The 19,988-nt window shown below is 34.3% G+C and overlaps 1 protein-coding gene across 1 annotated transcript in view; it reads left to right on the plus strand.

Annotated features, from left to right (window-relative positions):
- LOC150099398 (SWI/SNF-related matrix-associated actin-dependent regulator of chromatin subfamily A containing DEAD/H box 1B-like) overlaps nucleotides 1-19,988 on the plus strand; it is a 406,425-nt gene that overhangs the window by 120,333 nt on the left and 266,104 nt on the right. The window contains exon 6 of the mRNA XM_090404492.1: nucleotides 9,692-9,903. Within this exon, the coding sequence (XP_090260618.1) occupies nucleotides 9,692-9,903 (212 nt within the window). The remainder of the gene's footprint in view (nucleotides 1-9,691; nucleotides 9,904-19,988) is intronic.

Below are 19,988 nucleotides of genomic sequence, written 5' to 3' on the forward strand. Positions count from 1 at the left end.
ATGTCTTTCATCGCCCAGTGAAATACCACCATCTTGCTTATTAGAGACCTGAAGTGGCTACAGCCATGGCTACAGAGCAAGGGTTCTGTTTTTGTTGGGGGGGGGGGGGGGGGCAGATCCTCTCCATTTAAGGGTACAGCAGTAAAATGGTTCCCCAAGACACTGGTTAGTACATGGGACTGAACCAGTTAGTAATGAATCTGGAGGATTCCCAATCAGCTAGTGTCAAATCCTGCAATCATTGGTGTAGCTAGAGCTTTTGCTGCCCAGGCGGTCCCTGAGTTTTCTGCCCTTCTCAGTACACACCAAAAATACTACAAAAAAGTCAAAAAGACGTATAGCATTTCTGACAATCTGAGGCTTACTCACTGTCACTACTGGTCAGGATGGCGGACGTTTTTGCGGGAGCTCCCTAATCACTGTAAACTCCCAAACGCACAGCAGTATGATAGATTTGTTTAAATCTACACTCTAGACCAGGGGCAACTTTCTTGTGTGCATGCCAAAATCGCCAAATTTTTGATGCAAATTTTTTTTTATTGCCAACTGAAATTTTGGAGAACATATTATTTGGTGTCTTTTAAGTATTGGGAAGACCTTTTCAAATAATCAAAAATCACACTAGAATGATAAAATCAAAGATTGTAAGTCATGTAAGATTGAATGAATGTAAAAATTAGTGACGAAATTTTTACTTAAAAGTCCTTCTGCCCTGTTAATAGCATGAATATTTTTTATTTGCATTTAAGTGTAATTCTATTCTAGCTACCATATAAAGCTGTTCAATTTAAAGGGCCAATTTTCAACATCAGCAAATAATTCTGAATTTTTTTTTTTTTTTTTTATAAAGATCAATCAGGCATACGTTTTTTCAAGTTTTTCCAATATATTACAGTGCACAATCTCATAATCATTTTACTTGACTAAAGCACAATAAAAGAACAGAAAATTAAAGATATAATTTTATTACTTCTTAATTCCTTAAGCAGTAATAAAAGTTATGTATTACGAGTAATACATAAAAATTACAGACAAAATAAATTATTTTACCTACATAATATATTAAACAGAAATTAATCTTTACTATTTTTAGTAGAAAACATCAAATCAAAACTAGAGAAAGAAAAATAGTGGACGTTTTATTTATTGAGCATCAATGAGACTTCTGTTGCTGCTGCATCACTAATGACAGATAATTTATATCAGGTTTATATTTTGTAATCTGTAGAGATATCCATGCGCTACTAGTTTCATCTGTAAGGCTACTCCTGTTACGAGACTTAACAAAGTTCATCACTGAGAACAATGATTCACAAGAATATGTAGATGCAAAAATGGATAATAATGCTGTTGCAAGGGTTTTTAAACATACAAAATTTTCGAGAATAGCATTCCAAGTTCTTAGTACCTCTTTTTCTGCACTTCTCTCTGTTACTCGAGTCTCTAATTGCTCCTTTTCAGTATTTTTCCAAGTCAGCTCTGAGGTCAACAAATTTCTGCCTCCAAATTGAGTTACTTTCAAAATCAATCAACTGCATTTCAAAATCATCAACGAAAACATCTGCAAGTTTATTTGAAGATGTTTTTGTACTTGTAGAACCTGTAGTTTGAGGTTCAAGTCATTTAAATGTTTGTAAAAATCTGCAAAAAAAAAATCAGTTTACAAACCCACACGATGTCATACATTTCTTTATAACATATTTGTTGACAAATCATTTCTGAACAAGACCTCGACTAAGCCAACGAACATTGTTGTACATTATTAGTCCTTTGTACACCGAATCCACCTCATTCAGTAGTTTCTGAAATTGTCTTTTATTCAAGCACGTGCAGAAATGTAATTAACAACCTTGGTTATTGTTTGCATCACTTCTTGAAGTTCCTTTAGGCCAGCATTTGCACATAAATTTTCATGTAGGATGCAATGAAACCTATCAGTGGATGACCAACATGTTTTGCAAACAGATTTACAAATCCTGCTTCCTTACCAATCATGCTGGGTGCACCATCTGTTGTGACGGATACCACTTTTGAAATATCAGTTTGTTGAATAGATAATTCGTTCATAACTGCTTTACATATTTCAACCCCACTGATGCGCTCAGGTAGTGTTACAAGGTTAATCCTTCCTTCTCATACTTCATCATCTCTACAAAATTGAGCAAAGATTACCAGCCAAGCTGATGTCTATGCGCTCATCAACACAAATAGAAAAGAACTAATATGAAGCCAAAGCTTTTGTTAATTGTTCTGCTGTATTCCTTTCCAACTTAACTATTCTATCCTTAATTGTTTTTCTACTCACAGACAATTCTTTAATGCACTGAATAATTTTTACCTTTTCTGAAAGATTGTCAAAAAGGAAAGGAGCACATTCTAGCCATGCGTCTTTAATATACTCCCCATCACTGAGTGGTTTTCCATGTTGGACAATAACTTTTGAAACCTCAAAACTAGCAGCAACTAAGTTGGAACTAGGTCTACCTGAAATAAATTTCATCAACGTATCGGACTGTTTTTTTGTCTTGCAGTTCATGAGAAATTAATTCTCTTTGTTCTTGCTTACTTTTATTACTTAATTGCTTATGAACAGTTTCAAAATGTCTCTTTACAGAAGAAGTCTTACAAACAAATGATTCGGAACATAAAATGCATAATGCTTTATCTTTCTTAATCATGCCAAATTTTTCAGTCCAGTATTCTTTAAATTGTCTAATATCCTTTTCATTTGAATGTCTGTTTCTTTGCTGGTGGTTGTGAAATTCTGCTCAATCTGTAAAGAGCAGGAAGCAAATAAATAAATAAATAAATATATATATATATATATATATATATATATATATATATATAAGAAAGCAATTAAATAATTGCTTTCTTCATACAGATTTTAACTTTAATGAAAATCAGATTATGGTTTATAAAAATGTGGACAGAGACATATAGACACTGACAAAAATTATAATTTGGACTCAGAAAATTTCATCATAATCACTCTCTGCATATACCAACCAAGTTTAAGCAGACCAAAAATTAGTACAATTATAAGCCGACCAACACACATGCAAATGAAGGAGAAGGGTTGTACGCATGCAATCTAATCATGCAGATAACACTTCATAATCCTGAATATTGATAATACATTTCACATAGCTTTAAAAATAACTTACTTTATTTACTCGAATATAACTTGCCCTCGTGTATAACTTGCACCCCTGATTTTACTTTGTGGAAAAAGAAATTGAAAAGTTTCGCGTATACCTCGCACAGGAAAAAAAAAAGTTTAAACACGATTCAGGGCGATAGTAACTCACTTCCCGTGGTAAACCACACGCTCTCCCCAGTAGCCAATAGTGACTGCAGACACAAGTAAAAACAGGTCATTTTATTGTATTATTGAATAAGATACAGAGACATTTGTAGTCTGTGTAATATATTTCTCAACAAATAGTGCAATTAGAGACAACTGGGATAAAAATGGCACTAACTAATGAATCACATGTCTCCTTCCCACAGAAACTATGCTATTTAGACTCAAGCAAAACTATATGTTGCACTAGCAAACACTGTATCTAACTGAAAAAATAGATGTGTGTGTGGGAGTCTATCCCCCCCCCCCCCAGCTCAAATGCAAGGCAGCAATAAATATAAACGGAAAGTGTTAAAATTTGTAAATGTGTTAAAATTAAGAAATATATCGTGAATATTTTTATGGCAGTTTCAAATATTGAATTTGGTTGAAGAGAATTAGCATTTCAATTAAAAATTTTTCGGCTTGCTTTTATCTTTGACTCGCGCGATCTTTTGTTAATACCGCACCAGTCATATGTACGTCTTCATAACTGCTCTATCTTTACTGGCCCAGTACCATAGCTGTCTGTTCATTAGTCATTTGTGATGGATTGTTCATTAAGTACCTCAAGTCTTGTAAATTACTGGTAATTTTTGTTTGAAATAATGGGAAAGAAGATGGTGCTATTTGGGTAGGATGCACACAAGGAAACTGCTCTCTAGGCAGGAAATAGCAATCGTGGTGCGAGATATAAGCGGGGATTTTACGAAAAAAACTGAAGACTTTAGTTTCTGAAAATCCCCACATATATCTCGTACCACGATTTTTAGCTTTAATTTTTGGGAAGAAAAGTGCAAGTTATATTCGAATAAATACGGTATGCTTATGGCAATGTAAAGGAAATTTGTTTTTATATGTAATAAGTTAAACATATTAATTGACAATAAATACTTCCAATCTATATTTTAATGACTTCCGATTTAATAAAATTCAAATCCACATATATACACACTTTAGAAAACAGATACGTTCTTTACGAAACACGAAAAGATATATCAAATGATAGTAAAGGAGTCACGCCACATCCTGGCTGTCTGACGAATGATGCAACAACTGAACTGGATGAAACTTGTACATCGGTATATCACAGAGGTAGATGGCTTGGAAATAGAATCTTTGTTTCTTATTTTCTTATTACTTATTATTACTAAAACAGTTGGTAGGGTTTGCTTCTTTATTGCATTTTTATTTGGTATCACTGTACTTAATAAAATTGTATTATATTAAGTTAAAATATACAAGTCAGTGAAGATGTTTGAAATGTATTTATTTATTTAATTATTTTTTAAGGTGAGCCCTGGGTTGCGTGCCAGAAAAAAGTCATTGGCGTGCCATGTTTGGCACGTATGCCAAGGGTTGCCCATCCCTGCTCTAGACTAACCATAGATAAAGAATACAATAAATTTCAACGGTTTCGATATCAACCCAAATGATATAAATGTGTAACAGATTAAAAAAAAACTAATGATGAATCAGGCATTTTAGCATTTTTTAGGGTAAAAATGGAATCATGCTTGTTAATTTTTATACACACATCAAAAGGGTTAAGCAAAAACCCTAATATAATAGGGAACTGCAGAAATATTATTACCTGCACCCTAAAACCCTGTCGATGACCTTAGTTATATGCAAAATTAGAAGAAGAAGAAAAAAAAAACCAATACGTTTTTGCAAATGTGTACTGACTGTGCGGCGCCTGCTGCTGAGACACAGCCAGCACGGTATAAGCAATAACTAATAAAGCAATTGCCTTATCATGTGTTTTATTATTTTATTTTTAAGAATTTGAATTGTAGTATGATAGGGAAATGTAACGGTTTTGTTATATTTATATTTTGTTTATTTTAGTTGTAAGTATAGTTGTTAAAAACTAATTAAGTAATAAAAATTACTAATTTAATATAAATAAATGAATCACGTGACCCCCCCCCCCCCCCAATGTGCCTCCTGGCACATTGGGGGGGGGGTCTCTTCAGTGGGAGCTGAAGAGACCTCAATAAAGGTCGAAACTAGTCTGGTAGTGGCCAGTCCCTTAATGCATAACAGTATACATATCCACAAGGAGATGTGTTTTGCATTATGGGAGATACTGGGATAGGAGTGTTGGTAGCTTGCTCCACCTTTGCTACGAGTTGCCCTGGTGTTGCACTACTTACCCAGGTAAGATAGTACAACACTATATTCAGTCCTGAAGATAATTTCAGGCACAAACTTTGTTGCTCTCACTGGGATAAAGGATTAAACTAAATTTATTATAGTCTAACCTAGTGAAAAATAAACTTTCAACGTGGTTCATATATAATTCAGCCATTAACCTTCGGTCTCTCCAATCTAAACCTATTTTGCACACTTCCATCATATTTTCCCATTTCACCATGTCAAATGCTTTTTCAAGGTCGATCAAACATATATAAACTTCTTTATTTACTTATATATTTACTTTTTTATTTACATTTATTACTTCTATATATTCCTTTCGCATATAGTCCTCATTACTCCAATTGCATCTCTAGTTCCTCTGTCTTTTCTAAATCCAAACTAATCATATCCCCCAGAAAATACTCCACTCTATTATCTAATCATCAATTTAGTATTCTTAGCAGTACTTTAGAGGCATGCAAGAGTATGCTTATAGTTGTGTAGTCACTGCACTTAGTAGGATTGTATTTCTTTTCAATTGTTATAAGAATACTCTCTGTGAAATCTTTAAGAAATGAGGGTGCATAGTTTCCATGTTTCAGTTATACCTTTGTCCTCCAGTTGTTTTAGAATTCCATGGTATTCCATCCACTCCTTCCATCTTTCCACTTTTTAATTCCTTAATTGCTGTTTCTACTTCTCTCTTCAATATTTCAGGACCTCTTTCATCTGTTGATTTCATGGATGCAACTATAAGCATGCAAGAGTATGCTTATAGTTGTGTAGTCACTGCACTTAGTAGGATTGCATTTCTTTCCAATTGTTATAAGAATACTCTCTGTGAAATCTTTAAGAAATGAGGGTGCATAGTTTCCATGTTTCAGTTATACCTTTGTCCTCCAGTTGTTTTAGGATTCCACAGTATTCCATCCACTCCTTCCATCTTTCCACTTTTTAATTCCTTAATTGCTGTTTCTACTTCTCTCTTTAATATTTCAGGACCTCTTTCATCTGTTGATTTCATTTTGCTCTTCTAATTCAATTTTCGTGGATCTTTCACTTTTTACATAAAGTTTTTCAATTCCTTCCATTTTTCACTTTGTATTTCAATGTCATAAATTGGTAGAGCCTCTGCTACTAATGGCCCAGTTAAGTAAGTTTGAGTGTGGTTAGTGGTTGGAAGGGGACCAATCGTTCGATGCTGTTGGCACACTCTCCCTCAATGAGTCTTTGGACTCCCTGGAGGTGTCAAATAATATTAATAATAATAATTAATTTTCCTTGCTTATCTTCTAATGGCAGAATTATTATGTTTTTTTAATATTTGTTAGTTCTTTTGCTTTTTCAAACATTTTATCGTATTGTTCCCTTTTATCCAATTCTTCATATAATTTACATTCTGCATTTAACTATTCCTCTCTTGCTTTATCAGAAAAAAGTTCTCAGTTCATTATTTAATACTTTGTATTTTCCTCTTTCCTCTTCAGTGTTTATATTTTATTTTCTTCTTTCTTCCATTTTTCTTATCATTTTATTTGTAATCCATTTCTTCTTAATTCTTTTCCCTTCCACAAAACCCATCTCATCAGCAGCTGTTTCATTCAAGTTTTTCAGTTGATTCCATTTTGCATTAACATCAATAGTCTCTTCAGATATATCTTCTTTGTTTCTTATTTTATTCTCCAGTTATTCTCTGAATTTTTTACCCACATCTCCTTTGAGTTTTTCTAGGTTCCACCCTTTCTTGCTTTTACCATTGTTTATTTTCTTAAATTGTATTCTTAATTCCATAAGTAAATTATGGTCTGAGTCAATATCAGCTCCTGGATATGTTGATATTCTTTTTACACTGTTTCTATACCTGTTTGGTATTAATATATAATCAATCTGTTATCTTACGATATCTCCTGGCATTTACCATTTATATCTTCTTCTCTTTGGAATTCTTGTAGATAAATTTATACGTTCGTTACACATGACTTTAAATTTTTCAGGAAATGACAATGCATACTAAAATATTAATTAAAAAACTTTAATCAATACTTTCCTATATTTCAGCAATGTTACATTGCCATCTTCTGGGAACATAAAACTATGATATGTGCATGCAGGCACTAACAATGAGCAAATGAGGCTGAAGAAGGCAACTGGCATTGGTCCTAGAGTCCTAAAGGTGCCCCACCATGAATTTTCCCTGCTAAATATTTCGTTTAGCAGGGAAAATTTACAAACAGATAGAGGGTACAGCCATGAGTTCTCCACTCCCCCCCCCTAGCAAACTTCTTTATGGAAACGTTTTGAAGTAAAAGCCTTAAACTCAGCCCCCCCCCCCCCCAAAAAAAAAAACCCACCGTCTAACTATGCTACGTGGATGATGTGTTCTCTTTTTGACCACATGGCTTAGACATACTCCACAACTTCCTAACACACTTAAACAATCAACACCTCCAGAATTCAGTTCACCTTGGAAAAAGAAAACAACTGTCTCCCTTTTCTAGACACTGATTGATTACATACGCCAGCCTGATAGATCCCTGGTTTCTCTGTTTACAGAAAACTGGCCCATACAGGTAGATACATTCACCAACAATCTCCCCCCCCCCCACACTCAAATCAGTATGGGATTATAAAAACCCTATATAACAGGGCAAAATTAATCTGTTCAGACAACACTTCCCTCAAAAAAGGCTGAAACCGGTCTGGGTAGTGACCTCCCTCCATAATGTAATAACAGCATACATTTCCTAGGAAATGTGTTTTTACATTATGGAAAATACCTAAGAATAGCGATCAGAACTTTACCGACTTTGCTGCATGTTCTTCGGTATTGTACCATGTACTAGGGTCACTTGCATTAGCTCATGCTAGTGGTCGCCGATACTTTATAGTTTACTATATTCGGCATGAAACTCTCTGATTCCAATCTTTGAGTTTCTTATTCGGTTTTAAAACAATGTGGGATTTAATATCCCCTTAATTTAAATAATGTTTATATCACCGAAATGAAGCTTATTAGCTCTTTATATTTAAATATGGCTATGTTATCAGACTCGGATAAATTGCATGATGTTTTTAAAAGGAATTAATTTAATCACATTTGATAATAAATTCTGTATATAATATGTAGATACTTTCCTTTTTTTTTTTTTTTTTTTTTTTTTTTGTACATGCATATTATTTACTAATTTATATCTTTGACTATTTATTAATACATTGGTGTCCCAAGGATGAACACTATTTCTAAAGATCTCAATTGCAAATTCAGATGAATCAGCTGTGGCAATTTGTATAACTGACAATTTTGAATAGAAAATGGGCATATTCAAATTTTTAAATTGCGTGAAAAGGGTACACTTGGTAACATTCAATTAAATAATAAGGCAAAAGGCTGTGCTTAGCGAATAGCGTTTGAGGGAAGCTCTTTTTGTGAAGGAATAAAGTGGCAAACTTGGATGTCTTGTATTGTCTCAAAGACATCATCTAGATGATTTCATACGAAGAAAAATTATTGAAAAGTTTGAAAAAGGCTGCAGAATTACTGATATTGTCAGAGAGTTTCAAATCTCACATAGCATTGTATCCAGGCTTTGGGCAGCATTTCAAACCAATGGAATATGTTCCAGACATTTGCTAAGAGATCACCCTCACTCTACCACAGAGCATGATGACAGATTTTTCGTTATAATAGCAAAACATAATTGACACACCATGGTAGGTCAGCTTGAAAGTTGGTTCCATTCAAGCAGAAGTATGTGGATATCTCAAACTGTGGCAAGATGTCTATGACAAGTAGCCCTATATGCCCCAAGTTCTATTCTGCATCCCTTTATCCACAGCTCATTGTAGAGCACATTTTCAGTGGTGCTGTATCCATAAAAATTGGACTAAATGCCAACGTACTCCTTTTAGATGAGTCGTTTTAGTAAAAGTAAACAGATACTTGGTTACAAAGTAAATAATACTTCCCAAGAAATTATATTCTTGTTTAATCCTTTATCCAAGTGTGAGCAAACATAGTTGGCACAGGAAGTATCTTTATGCTTTACTTAAATGAAGGATTAAATAAGAATATAATTTCTCAGCAAAATATTATTTTATGACAAAAACTTTTATGAATAATGAAAGGTGTCATATATATATATATATTTCATTTTGAGAATTGCATTTATGTGTATTGGTTAAAAATATTTTCTTTGCTTTCAGGTAAAAAAATTTGAAGAGTGTAAATATTTATCTCCAGATCTCTTGAATGGTGCAAAGAAGACAATAGATATGCGTGAATCAATCAAAAAATTGATGACCCATTGTCAGAAGATAGCAGAAAAAATGAAAAACCTTGTTGCAGATCTTTTAGATGGAAGAACAGGAGAAAATGAAGGTTATATTACATCACAACCAGAAATTCTTAATCAGAGGTATGCATGTCTCTTTCTGTCCATTCCTTCTTTATGGGGAGGGGATTATACGAGTATAATTTAACAACGTATGCATTTATACCATAGCTTTTATGAATTTTTCAATTTTATCGTATTCAAGGTGGCATGTGAAATGTTTCACAAAACACTTAGGTGTGTGAGGTTATAAACTTCACGACAATGCTTATATCCTTGGAAAATATTTTTATGATAACACATTTATGTCAATGTTCTTTATTTTAACAACTTCTTGAAGACATACATCAGTGTTAAAAATGATCCTCTGACACATCTCTGTAGGAGATTTCTTCAAGAACTTTCCATGAACCATTAAAAAAAATTCACATGGATTCAAGTCAGGACTGCTAGTTGACCAAAGATGCTGCAATTGCTAAGATCGGGGTACCACTGTTAGAGTACATTAGAACCAAAAGTAGAATGCAGATAATATGAAATGCCATTTGTTCTCTGAATTGCCATGAGTTGCAGTTGGAAGTTATTCTGTGGCATATTCTCACAGGTCTGTGGGAATGGATATGAAGCCAGAGAGTAGTATATGATGGAGTGGAATGCAGGCGAATGAGGGTGACTAGTGGAGTACCTCAAGGTTTGGTACTAGGGCCACTACTCTTTAATTTGTATATCAGTGATATAGGGAAATATTTAAGAAGCAATATTCAGTTATTTGCTAATGAAAAACTGGGGAGAGCAATAGTTGATAAAGGGATATAGATATCCTGCAGGATGATTTAAATAAATTGCCATTATGGGTAAAGGATAACGACTGTCATTTTAATGTTGCAAAATGTCAGGTTATGCACTTTGGGTGGAAAAGGTTGCATATAGTATATCATATTGATGGTATTGGATTGCAGGAAATTGATGAGGCTAGGAAGTTGGGATCATGGTAGACAGAGAGTTGAAGTTTGGAGGGCATATTGTAAAAGTTAGTAAAATTGCTCAAAGGATTACTTGGATGTTGAAAAACATGCTAACAAGTAAAGATAGGGAAGTTATTATCCTTCTTTATAAGGCCATGATTCAGCCACATCTTGCCTACTGTGCACAGATTTCTGGGGTGGATGTCCCACAAATCTGTGGTAGAGAAAATTCAGAGATCAGTGAATAATCTGGTTTGTGGAATGCTTCAGATGAGGGATAGGTTGAAGGTTTGTGTGTTACAAAGTTTAGTTGATAGGTGGAAAAGAGGAGACATGACAGAAATGTTTAGGATATTAAAGGAGTTTTATAAAAATTGATGCAAAGAAAATTTTTCAATATATGACATAGAGAACTGGGGGTCATCCATGGAAGTTGTATGAGTGTGGTTAATTGGGGGTGTATGGACCAGATTTTTTTGTGTTAGAATGGTGACTGAGTGAAATGGATTGCCAGAATTAGTTGTGAATTCCCTGACAGTGAATGGATTTAAGGAGCGGTATGATAGGTTTTGTGCTATAATAGTTAGTTTGGTTCTCCCACGATGAGTCTCTGGACTCCATAGAAATCATATAATAATAACATGAAGCTGGACTTTAGTTTCATTAAGCCATGACTTAGCATGACTACTTGCATGGTTTCTTTCTTTCTTATGTTGCTTTCTTCATGAAATTAGAAAAGACATTTCTGTTACCAAAAATACCATTTTTTCTTCTTGTTCACAATGATGTTAGTATAGAAATTTTGCCTGAAAACCAGAGATATTGCAACATTTTATTCTTTGCTATGCCCATGTGAATTTGCCTTCTTTGTGTGGCATTATTTCATCAAATTTGTAGGGAAACATTTTCAAATCAAGTTTCTACGTTTATTGAAATAAATGTCAAAATATTTCATGTGCAGACTATTTTTTCTTGTTTATTTTCTTACACCATAGGAATGTTTATTTATTTTTATTTTTTTATTTATTTATTTTTTTTTTGTAGAACACAGGCTGGAGTTGTGATGTCAATCGTTACTTTAAACACTACCCACTTATTCAAACTAGCAAGATTAAAAAAAAAAAAAAAAAAAAAAGTACAGTTCGCCCTCGAAGAATGCGGGTTTGAACTGTTCAGGTCCACTTATATATATATATTTTTTTTTTGAATAAATATATTGGAAAATTTTATGGAGATTTGTGACAATTTGAAAAAACTCACAGATGAACTGCATAGCCTAGAATATTGAAAAAATTAAGAAAAAGTTAGGTATATCATGAATGCATAAAATATATGTAGATACTAGTCTATTTTATCATTTACTACCATAATGTATACAGAAATCTATTATAAAAAGTTAAAATTTATCAAAACTTATGCACACAAACACTTAGACTGCACATTTACATTTCTCTTGACTTCAAATGCAGTCAAGAGAAATGTAAAGATGCAGTATAAAATCATAACTTCATAAAATTAACTGTTATTAATTAGTTAAATTAATTGTTATTAATTAGTTAAATTAATTAACATAAAATAAAAATTTTATAATGATTCCATACCACCTGAGATTAGCAGAGCTAATCTCAGGTGGTATGGTATGTCAGCATCCATTCCAGTATGCTGACAATGTCAAGTTCATTCCTAATATCCTCGTTATTAATATGATAATGCCATTGATGCCATCTGTTCACGCCTCTAATCTTTCTCAGAAGTCTCATATCTGCAGTCTCTAGTCTCTGGTCAAGTGTTTTACTTCTGACCCAGCTCTCAGATCCATAAGTTAAAACTGGTTTGAACACTGTCTTGAATACAGGTAATTTAGTGTTCCAACTAATTTCTCTCTTATTCCACATGAATTTATTCAATTGACTTCCTACCAAACCAGCTTTGATTCTGTTGTCTATTTCCATATTTAATTTACCATCTTCAGTAAAAATCGTGCCTAAGTAGCCGAAATGTTTTACTTGTTCCACAGGTTCCCCGTTCACAACACAGTTGACATTTTCAACAATTCTACCTATTTTCATTGTCTTAGTCTTTTTATTACTGACCTTCTTACCCAATCTATTACAACAGTTATTCAATTTAGTCAGGGAATCTTGCAAACTTTTAGCAGATTTATTTAGAAATATAACACCATCCGCATAAAGCAGAGAGATGACATTAACATCTCCAATTCTGATATCATGTTTAATACCACTTTCCTTCATAATGTACATCCTTGTCTCACACCAGATTTAACATTAAACCATCTTCCTGTACTTTCTTCAATTCTAACTGCTGACTTGCAACTCAAATAAAGACTAAGTATTGCTTGATATAATGTCTCATTGACACCATATAACTGTAGTGCATTGAATAGCTTCTCTCTTGGCACCTTGTCGTATGCCTTTTCCAAATCGACAAAACTTAAATACAGATCTTTGTTATATTTCCATGCTTTCTCAACTATTTGTCATGAAGTGAAGATCTGATCCTGACCACCTATATTTGGCCTGAATCCAGGTTGTTCTTCACCAAGTTTATCTTCCACAATCCTTCTCAACCGTTTCTCAAGTATACTTGCATATATCTTATCAGGAACACTCAGTAGAGAAAAACCTCTCTAATTCTCACATTCAGTTTTATTTCACTTTTTATATATGGGTACTATAAGAGCTCTACTCCAATCATCGGGAATTCGTCCCTCTGTCCAGGCCTTCTGAACTGTGCAGTGCAACCACTGTAAGACTTTTATACTTTAGCATTTCGTGTGGAATATTATCTACTCCTGCTGCCGTTCCACATTTCAAGCCTTTGATGGCTTTTTCTACTTCAAGTATGGATATGTATTCTTAACTTTATGCCTGTTGAGTGATTTTTACCACTGTGCTATCACTGCTTGTTTCATTTAGCAATTTTTCGAAGTAATTATCCATATTTCAAGGATATCTTTTTCTCCCATTTTTATGTCACCTTTATCATCTCTAACTCCTTTTACAACATTCTTTCCTCCATTCCTAAGCTTTTTCAACAACCTCCAGAATATCTTGCCACCTTCTTGATATTTATTTTCTATGTTCTTGCGAAAGTCCTCCCATGACTTTTGTTTAGCTAGTTTTACACAGTATTTAGCTTTCTTACATTTGTCTCTGTATTCTCTAAGAGCACAAGCTGACTTATTTGCCAGGAACTTTTGATATGCTTTCTTCTTTTCCTTCACTGTCTCTTTAACTTCCTGTGTCCACCATGGAGTTCTGATTTTTCTGTCCTTGCAGACAACCTCACGACATGCCTCTCTGGCTGAATTAATCAGTGTTTTCTTCAACACTTGCAACTGAATCTCCAAGGTTTGGTTCCTGTTCTCAAACTCTTTCATTTTTTTTTCAATAATCTTTGTGTATATTAGTCTACAGTTCACATCTGAGAGCTACTGCTCAACTTTTATTCGCTTTAATACTTACATGTTATTCTTTTTAATATGAAATTCAATTTTTTCCTGCTCAAGACTAAATAGTGATCGCTTCCAATTTCAAATCCTCTGTACCCTCTGGTGTCCTGCACCAGGGAGAAAACATAATTATCAACAATAACATAGTCAGTGAGACTTTTCTTATTCCTTGCCTCTTCTCTCCATGTGAATTTGTGCAAATTTTTATGTTGGAACATGGTGTTAGTAATAACCAGTTCATGTCCTGAGCAGAAATCCAACAGGTATTTGCCATTATTATTAGCTTTGCTCTTTTCTCCAAATTTTCACAAAATATTTTAGTATGTCTGACAATCACTTCCTACTCTGCTATTTAGATTCTCAACAAGGACCAACTTTTCCTTTTTCATTGTATCAGTTGCTTTCTCTAGAGCCTCAAAAAATTCCTACACTTCTACCTTAGCAGAACCTTCTGTGTGAACATAGGCACAAATAAGTCTCATTGTCCAGTTCCCCATTCTGATATTTGCCCACATCACTCTCCTTGAGACCGCTTGCCATTCAAGAAGATTAGCCTCGTATTTAGTGTTGAATACTATGGCTACTCTTTCTTTTCCTTGATTGTCATTGCCTGAATATACGATTTTGTATTTATTGCTCAGAAAGATCACACCAGTTTTTGTTTCAGTCACCCCTATTATGTCAATCTGGTACTTATCTAATTCCTCAGCTAGCTCCATTTCTTTGCCATTCAGGTTTCTCATGTTGATAGTAACGATCTTTAACTCTGGTGATGTTGAGTTGGGGAGTATTTTCAGATTTGTTCCAGTAGCTGACTTTTCGCTGTTCGACCTGGTTTCCTAGCGAAAACAACGTGGGCCTTGTTTTAATCGGGTGATGCCCCAGCCAGGATGAAATTTTGTCATCATTTTGTATTTTGCCAGCATATTGCCAGCCCATCCTTGTTTGTTCAGTATCCAGGTAGATACCCAACTGGTGCACCATGAGAAGGTGAGGATTGGACATTAGATCAGAAGCCCTGGTTGGTTCTCTGCATTCCTTTAGAGGCTATGTGGAGGTCTCCTCTCAGTTATACAGCTTTGACCTTTAAGCACCCCCCCCCCCCAGGTTGTATTTATGTCATATAATATTTATTTTATTTGATATCTGAATGATATAATCATGTAATCACAAGAAAGATATTTATTTAACCAAATATTTCGGTCTGGAAATAGCAGACCATCTTCAGTGGTATTACAAGAACAGTTTAAAAAATACAAGCTAGAATACTAACAATAGATCGTTAAAATTAGAACACGCCACCTGATGTTATATCACTAAGTATGAAACGGAATATTTTGAAGTAGAAACATGATTGAATTTGCTATTTAAAAAAAAAAAAAAAAAGTAATCTTGAATAGACTTTCCCAGATTTTTGATATAGATATACAGTCATTACGATTCAGGTTGGGGTGATGGAGCAAGGCCTCCACGCTTTCCTTGAACAAACGTTCGAACCTATAATGGGATCTATGTAAGAGGCGAGTCCTGGACCAAAGGATGCTGTGGTCAGTTTCACTGACCACAGCATCAGCTGTGTTGAGCCAATCCAGACTTTTCAGGTTTGTTGTGAAGAATGGATGATTGATGTTCTTGGATTCTTTTTTCAAGAGAATGTCCAGTCTGTCCAAAATAAGAGAGATCACAGTTGCACGGAATTTGATAAACTTCAGGAAGAGATAAAGTTGAGCGTTTGTCTTTAGGAGAAGGAAAATGAGAAGACAATTTGTTAATAGGTGAATACGTAGTTGTTAAATCATATTTCTTTAAAATTCTTGCGATAGGTTCTTTTCGGAGAAGGATATTTTCCTTCTCCTAAAGACAAACGCTCAACTTTATCTCTTCCTGGAGTTTATCAAATTCCGTGCAACTGTGATCTCTCTTATTTTGGACAGACTGGACGTTCTCTTGAAAAAAGAATCCAAGAACATCAATCATCCATTCTTCACAGCAAACCTGAAAAGTCTGGATTGACTCAACACGGGATTGAAACTGATCACAGCATCCTTTGGTCCAGGACTCGCCTCTTACATAGATCCCATTATAGGTTCGAACGTTTATTCAAGGAAAGCGTGGAGGCCTTGCTCCATCGTCCCAACCTGAATCGTAATGACTATATATCTATATCAAAAATCTGGGAAAGTCTAATCAAGATTACTCATTATTTTTTTTTTTTTTTTATAGCAAATTCAATCATGTTTCTACTTCAAAATATTCTGTTTCATACTTATGATATAACATCACGTGGCGTGTTCTAATTTTAACAATCTATTGTTAGTATTCTAGCTTGTATTTTTTAAACTGTTCTTGTAATACCACTGAAGTTGGTCTGCTATTTCCAGACCGAAATATTTGGTTAAATAAATATCTTTCTTGTGATTACGTGATTATATCATTCAGTCTTATGTCGCAAGTATCCTTGAAACAACTTATTTGATATCTCTTTAATGTATGAAATGGCTGCAGTTTTATTGTAATTTAGTTTATTTTTATTATTAGGTGCAGTCTTGTGAATAATTTTGTTGACAATATTAAAAGCATTATTATGAATTTGTTCTTATTTGTTCTTTGACAATGTTATAAATAGGATATAACTTTGATGCAGGTTATTTTTTTTTTTTTTTTTTTCGCTAGAGGTCAGGCCAGAAGAATAATGGTTGATCAAATCATTGTCACTTTGGCATACTGTTTGAGATGTAATTTAGCTTGTCTTTATATATACTCCAGATGATGACTTTAATATTAAGGTTGAAACATCAGGAAATTACATGCCCTAATTTTTTTTAGAGGAACTATAACTCAGACCCTTTGCTATATAAGTATTTTCTCTTTATGGATAACTTTCTTAACACGGTTGTAGTCTCCATGATTACCGAAATGAATGCTGATCACCATGGAACATTAAAGGAAAGGATTACCTGAAAATTTATTTAACATGTTGTTTGAAGCTGACGTGTGCATGCACAAACTCTCAAGATCTTGGTGGATTGATACAATAAAAGTGCTTTAGAAAATTGAAATGTGATATCTGATGATATTGGAGTCTTGACAGATAACAGATTAATTTTGGAGGAAAATTGTTGATCAGTAGTTAATAATGATGTAACTCTTTTATGCAGTACTGTTATAATATCCTGTACATCCCTGAGGGTATGTATCAGGAATTTAATGATGATGGTGGTTGTGTGCCTGTGCAGACTTTTGAGTTATTTGGACAGCTAAGTAACAGGTGTTTAAGTTGTAGTAGAGACAAGGAGAAATATAGTTCCCATTTAGTAAGAAGAAAGAGCTATAGGAATATATTTGGAGACCTATAGATTTATCTAAAAGTGTTTATTCTTTCAAATGCTGTATGACAACCAGAAGAGAAAAATCTAGAAAAAGAACAAACAGTTACTCAAGTTTGGAAAAGAGCAAATTCCAGTACTAGTTTTGATCTAGTTTTTATTTATTTAAGCCTGCATTTGTTTAAAAAAAAACAAAAAAAAAAACAGATGAAACTGAAGTCAGAACATTTGTATCAAGCAGAAAGTTATGTTTTATAATACACACACTATCATAAACAGTTCTATATGATAGTGTGTGTATTATAAAAGACAAGACAAAAACTATTATTCAGGCAAAAAAAGGAACTGAATTCATGTAATGAAGATTTTTTTTAGAGAGAACTATAACTCAAACACTTTATTATAAGTATTTTCTCTTCATGGATAATTTTCTGAAGCAGGGTAATTTTTTCAATATTGATTACACAATATTGGAAAAATTCTTTATTTAGAAGGAATGTTGAATTTGGAAATTGAGTGAACTGATTATAGTGAAAAGCTATAGTTGTTATCCTAGAGAGGATTAGTAAAGGAATTTGTTTCCTTGGTTGTTGTTATAAGAATTTTTTTTTAATTCCTGAAATAAAATGTGTGTGAGACAAAGTATATCTCTTATGAAATATGTTTTAATGTTTTAATGAATTTTATGTAAATGATTGACTATTAAATTATTTAAGGAATTTACAACTTATATTGGAATATTAATTAACAGAAACTTTAATAAATACTTCCTATATTTCGGCAATGTCACGTTGACATCTTCATGGGAACATACAAATATCGCACATGCACGCAGACACTACAAAAAGCAAATGAGGCAGAAGATAAGAAACTATTTTTGTTCCTAAAGTCCTAATGGTGCCCTCTAGCTGGCTATGTTGGGTTGTCTTGGCCATTGGGCTGATGTTCTCATGATGTAAGTCTCCCAAATTTGGGGTAGTCTCATGCACCCAAATTTGTTGAGGTTTGGAATGTTTTTTTAGAGCTGAGGCAGATTCTGTGAATAATCTTTCATACTTAAACTTGCTGCGGTGTATTACTTTGGCTTTCTTCTGACATATTCTGTGGCAGGTATCGGGATCATTGGTCTGCAAGCCCAGATGGCTGTATTGGTGAAACCGGATGTAGTCCTCGTGTTCTGAAATCCTGATATTCGCTGTCCTGTCTGTTTGGCCAAAGTAGTACAGTTTACAGCTGCAAGGGACCTGGTATACCCCAGGCAGGTCTAGGGGGAAGTGGTTGGTCTTTGGTAGAGCAGATAGGGATGCCAAATTTTTATATGATCTGTAACAAGAAGTCAGGTCACATTTTTTAAGGATTTTGGTTATTTTTTCTGAGGTGCCCCGGATGTAGGGAATGGTAATGTAGATTTAGTGTAATCTTTATTATGAAGCGGGTTGTGGTTTACTGGTTTTAATATTTTTTGGATTTTTTGGGGGTTGTAGCCATTGGCTAAGTAAGTATTAAGAATGTGGTTTAGTTCAGTGGTTAGGGACATTATCATCTGAACAGATTAATTTGCCCTGTTATATAGTGTTTTAATAACCCCATATTGTTGTGAGGGGGGAATTGCAGGTGAGTGTATCTGCCTGTATGGGTGGGTTTTCTATAAACAGAGAAAACCAAGGATCCATCAGGCTGGTGAATGATTAGAGTGTCTTGGAAAGGGAGGTTGTTGTTTTCCTCTTTTTCCAAGGTAAACAGGGCTCTGAGATGTTGGTTGTTTAAGCGTATTAAGGAGTGGAGTGTATCTGGGCCAAGTGGCCAAATAGTGAACACATCATCCATGTAACGAAGCCAAATAGTGGGTTTTTGTGGGGCAGAGTTTAAGGCTTTCTCTTCAAAAGTCTCCATAAAGAAGTTGGCTAAGGGAAAGTGGTGAACCGATGGCTGTCCCCTCTATCTGTTTGTAGAATTTTCCTTGCCAAACGAAATAGCCCGAGTTCATTGTGAACTGAAATAGGGCCAAGATATCGGGAGGAAATTTGGCTTCGATGAGCTCTAAGGTTTCCTTGAGTGGGACATTTGTGAATAGGGAGGAGATGTCAAAACTGACCATTATGTCAGTGTGTAGGAGTGAGAAGTTTTCTATACTGGCTTTGAAGTGGGCTGAATTTTTTGTGTGATGGGGTGTTGCCATTATAGTGTGTGAGCGCTTTGGCTAATTTATGTGTGGGGGAATCAATGCCATCCACAATGAGACGCAATGGCACATTTAGTTTATGTATTTTTGGAAGTCCATATAATCAGGGGGGGGGGTTATAGTTTAAAGATTTTAATTTGTTGGTAACTTCCACAGGCCAAGAAGTGACCTTCTTAAGGAGCCTATGGAGTGTTCTAATTTGAGAGCTGGTAGGATTATATTCA

The sequence above is a fragment of the Typopeltis vanoorti genome, chromosome 14, assembly GCF_054136105.1.
Source record: "Typopeltis vanoorti isolate ZY-2024b chromosome 14, IOZ_Tvanoo_1.0, whole genome shotgun sequence".
NCBI classification, from domain to species: domain Eukaryota; kingdom Metazoa; phylum Arthropoda; class Arachnida; order Uropygi; family Thelyphonidae; genus Typopeltis; species Typopeltis vanoorti.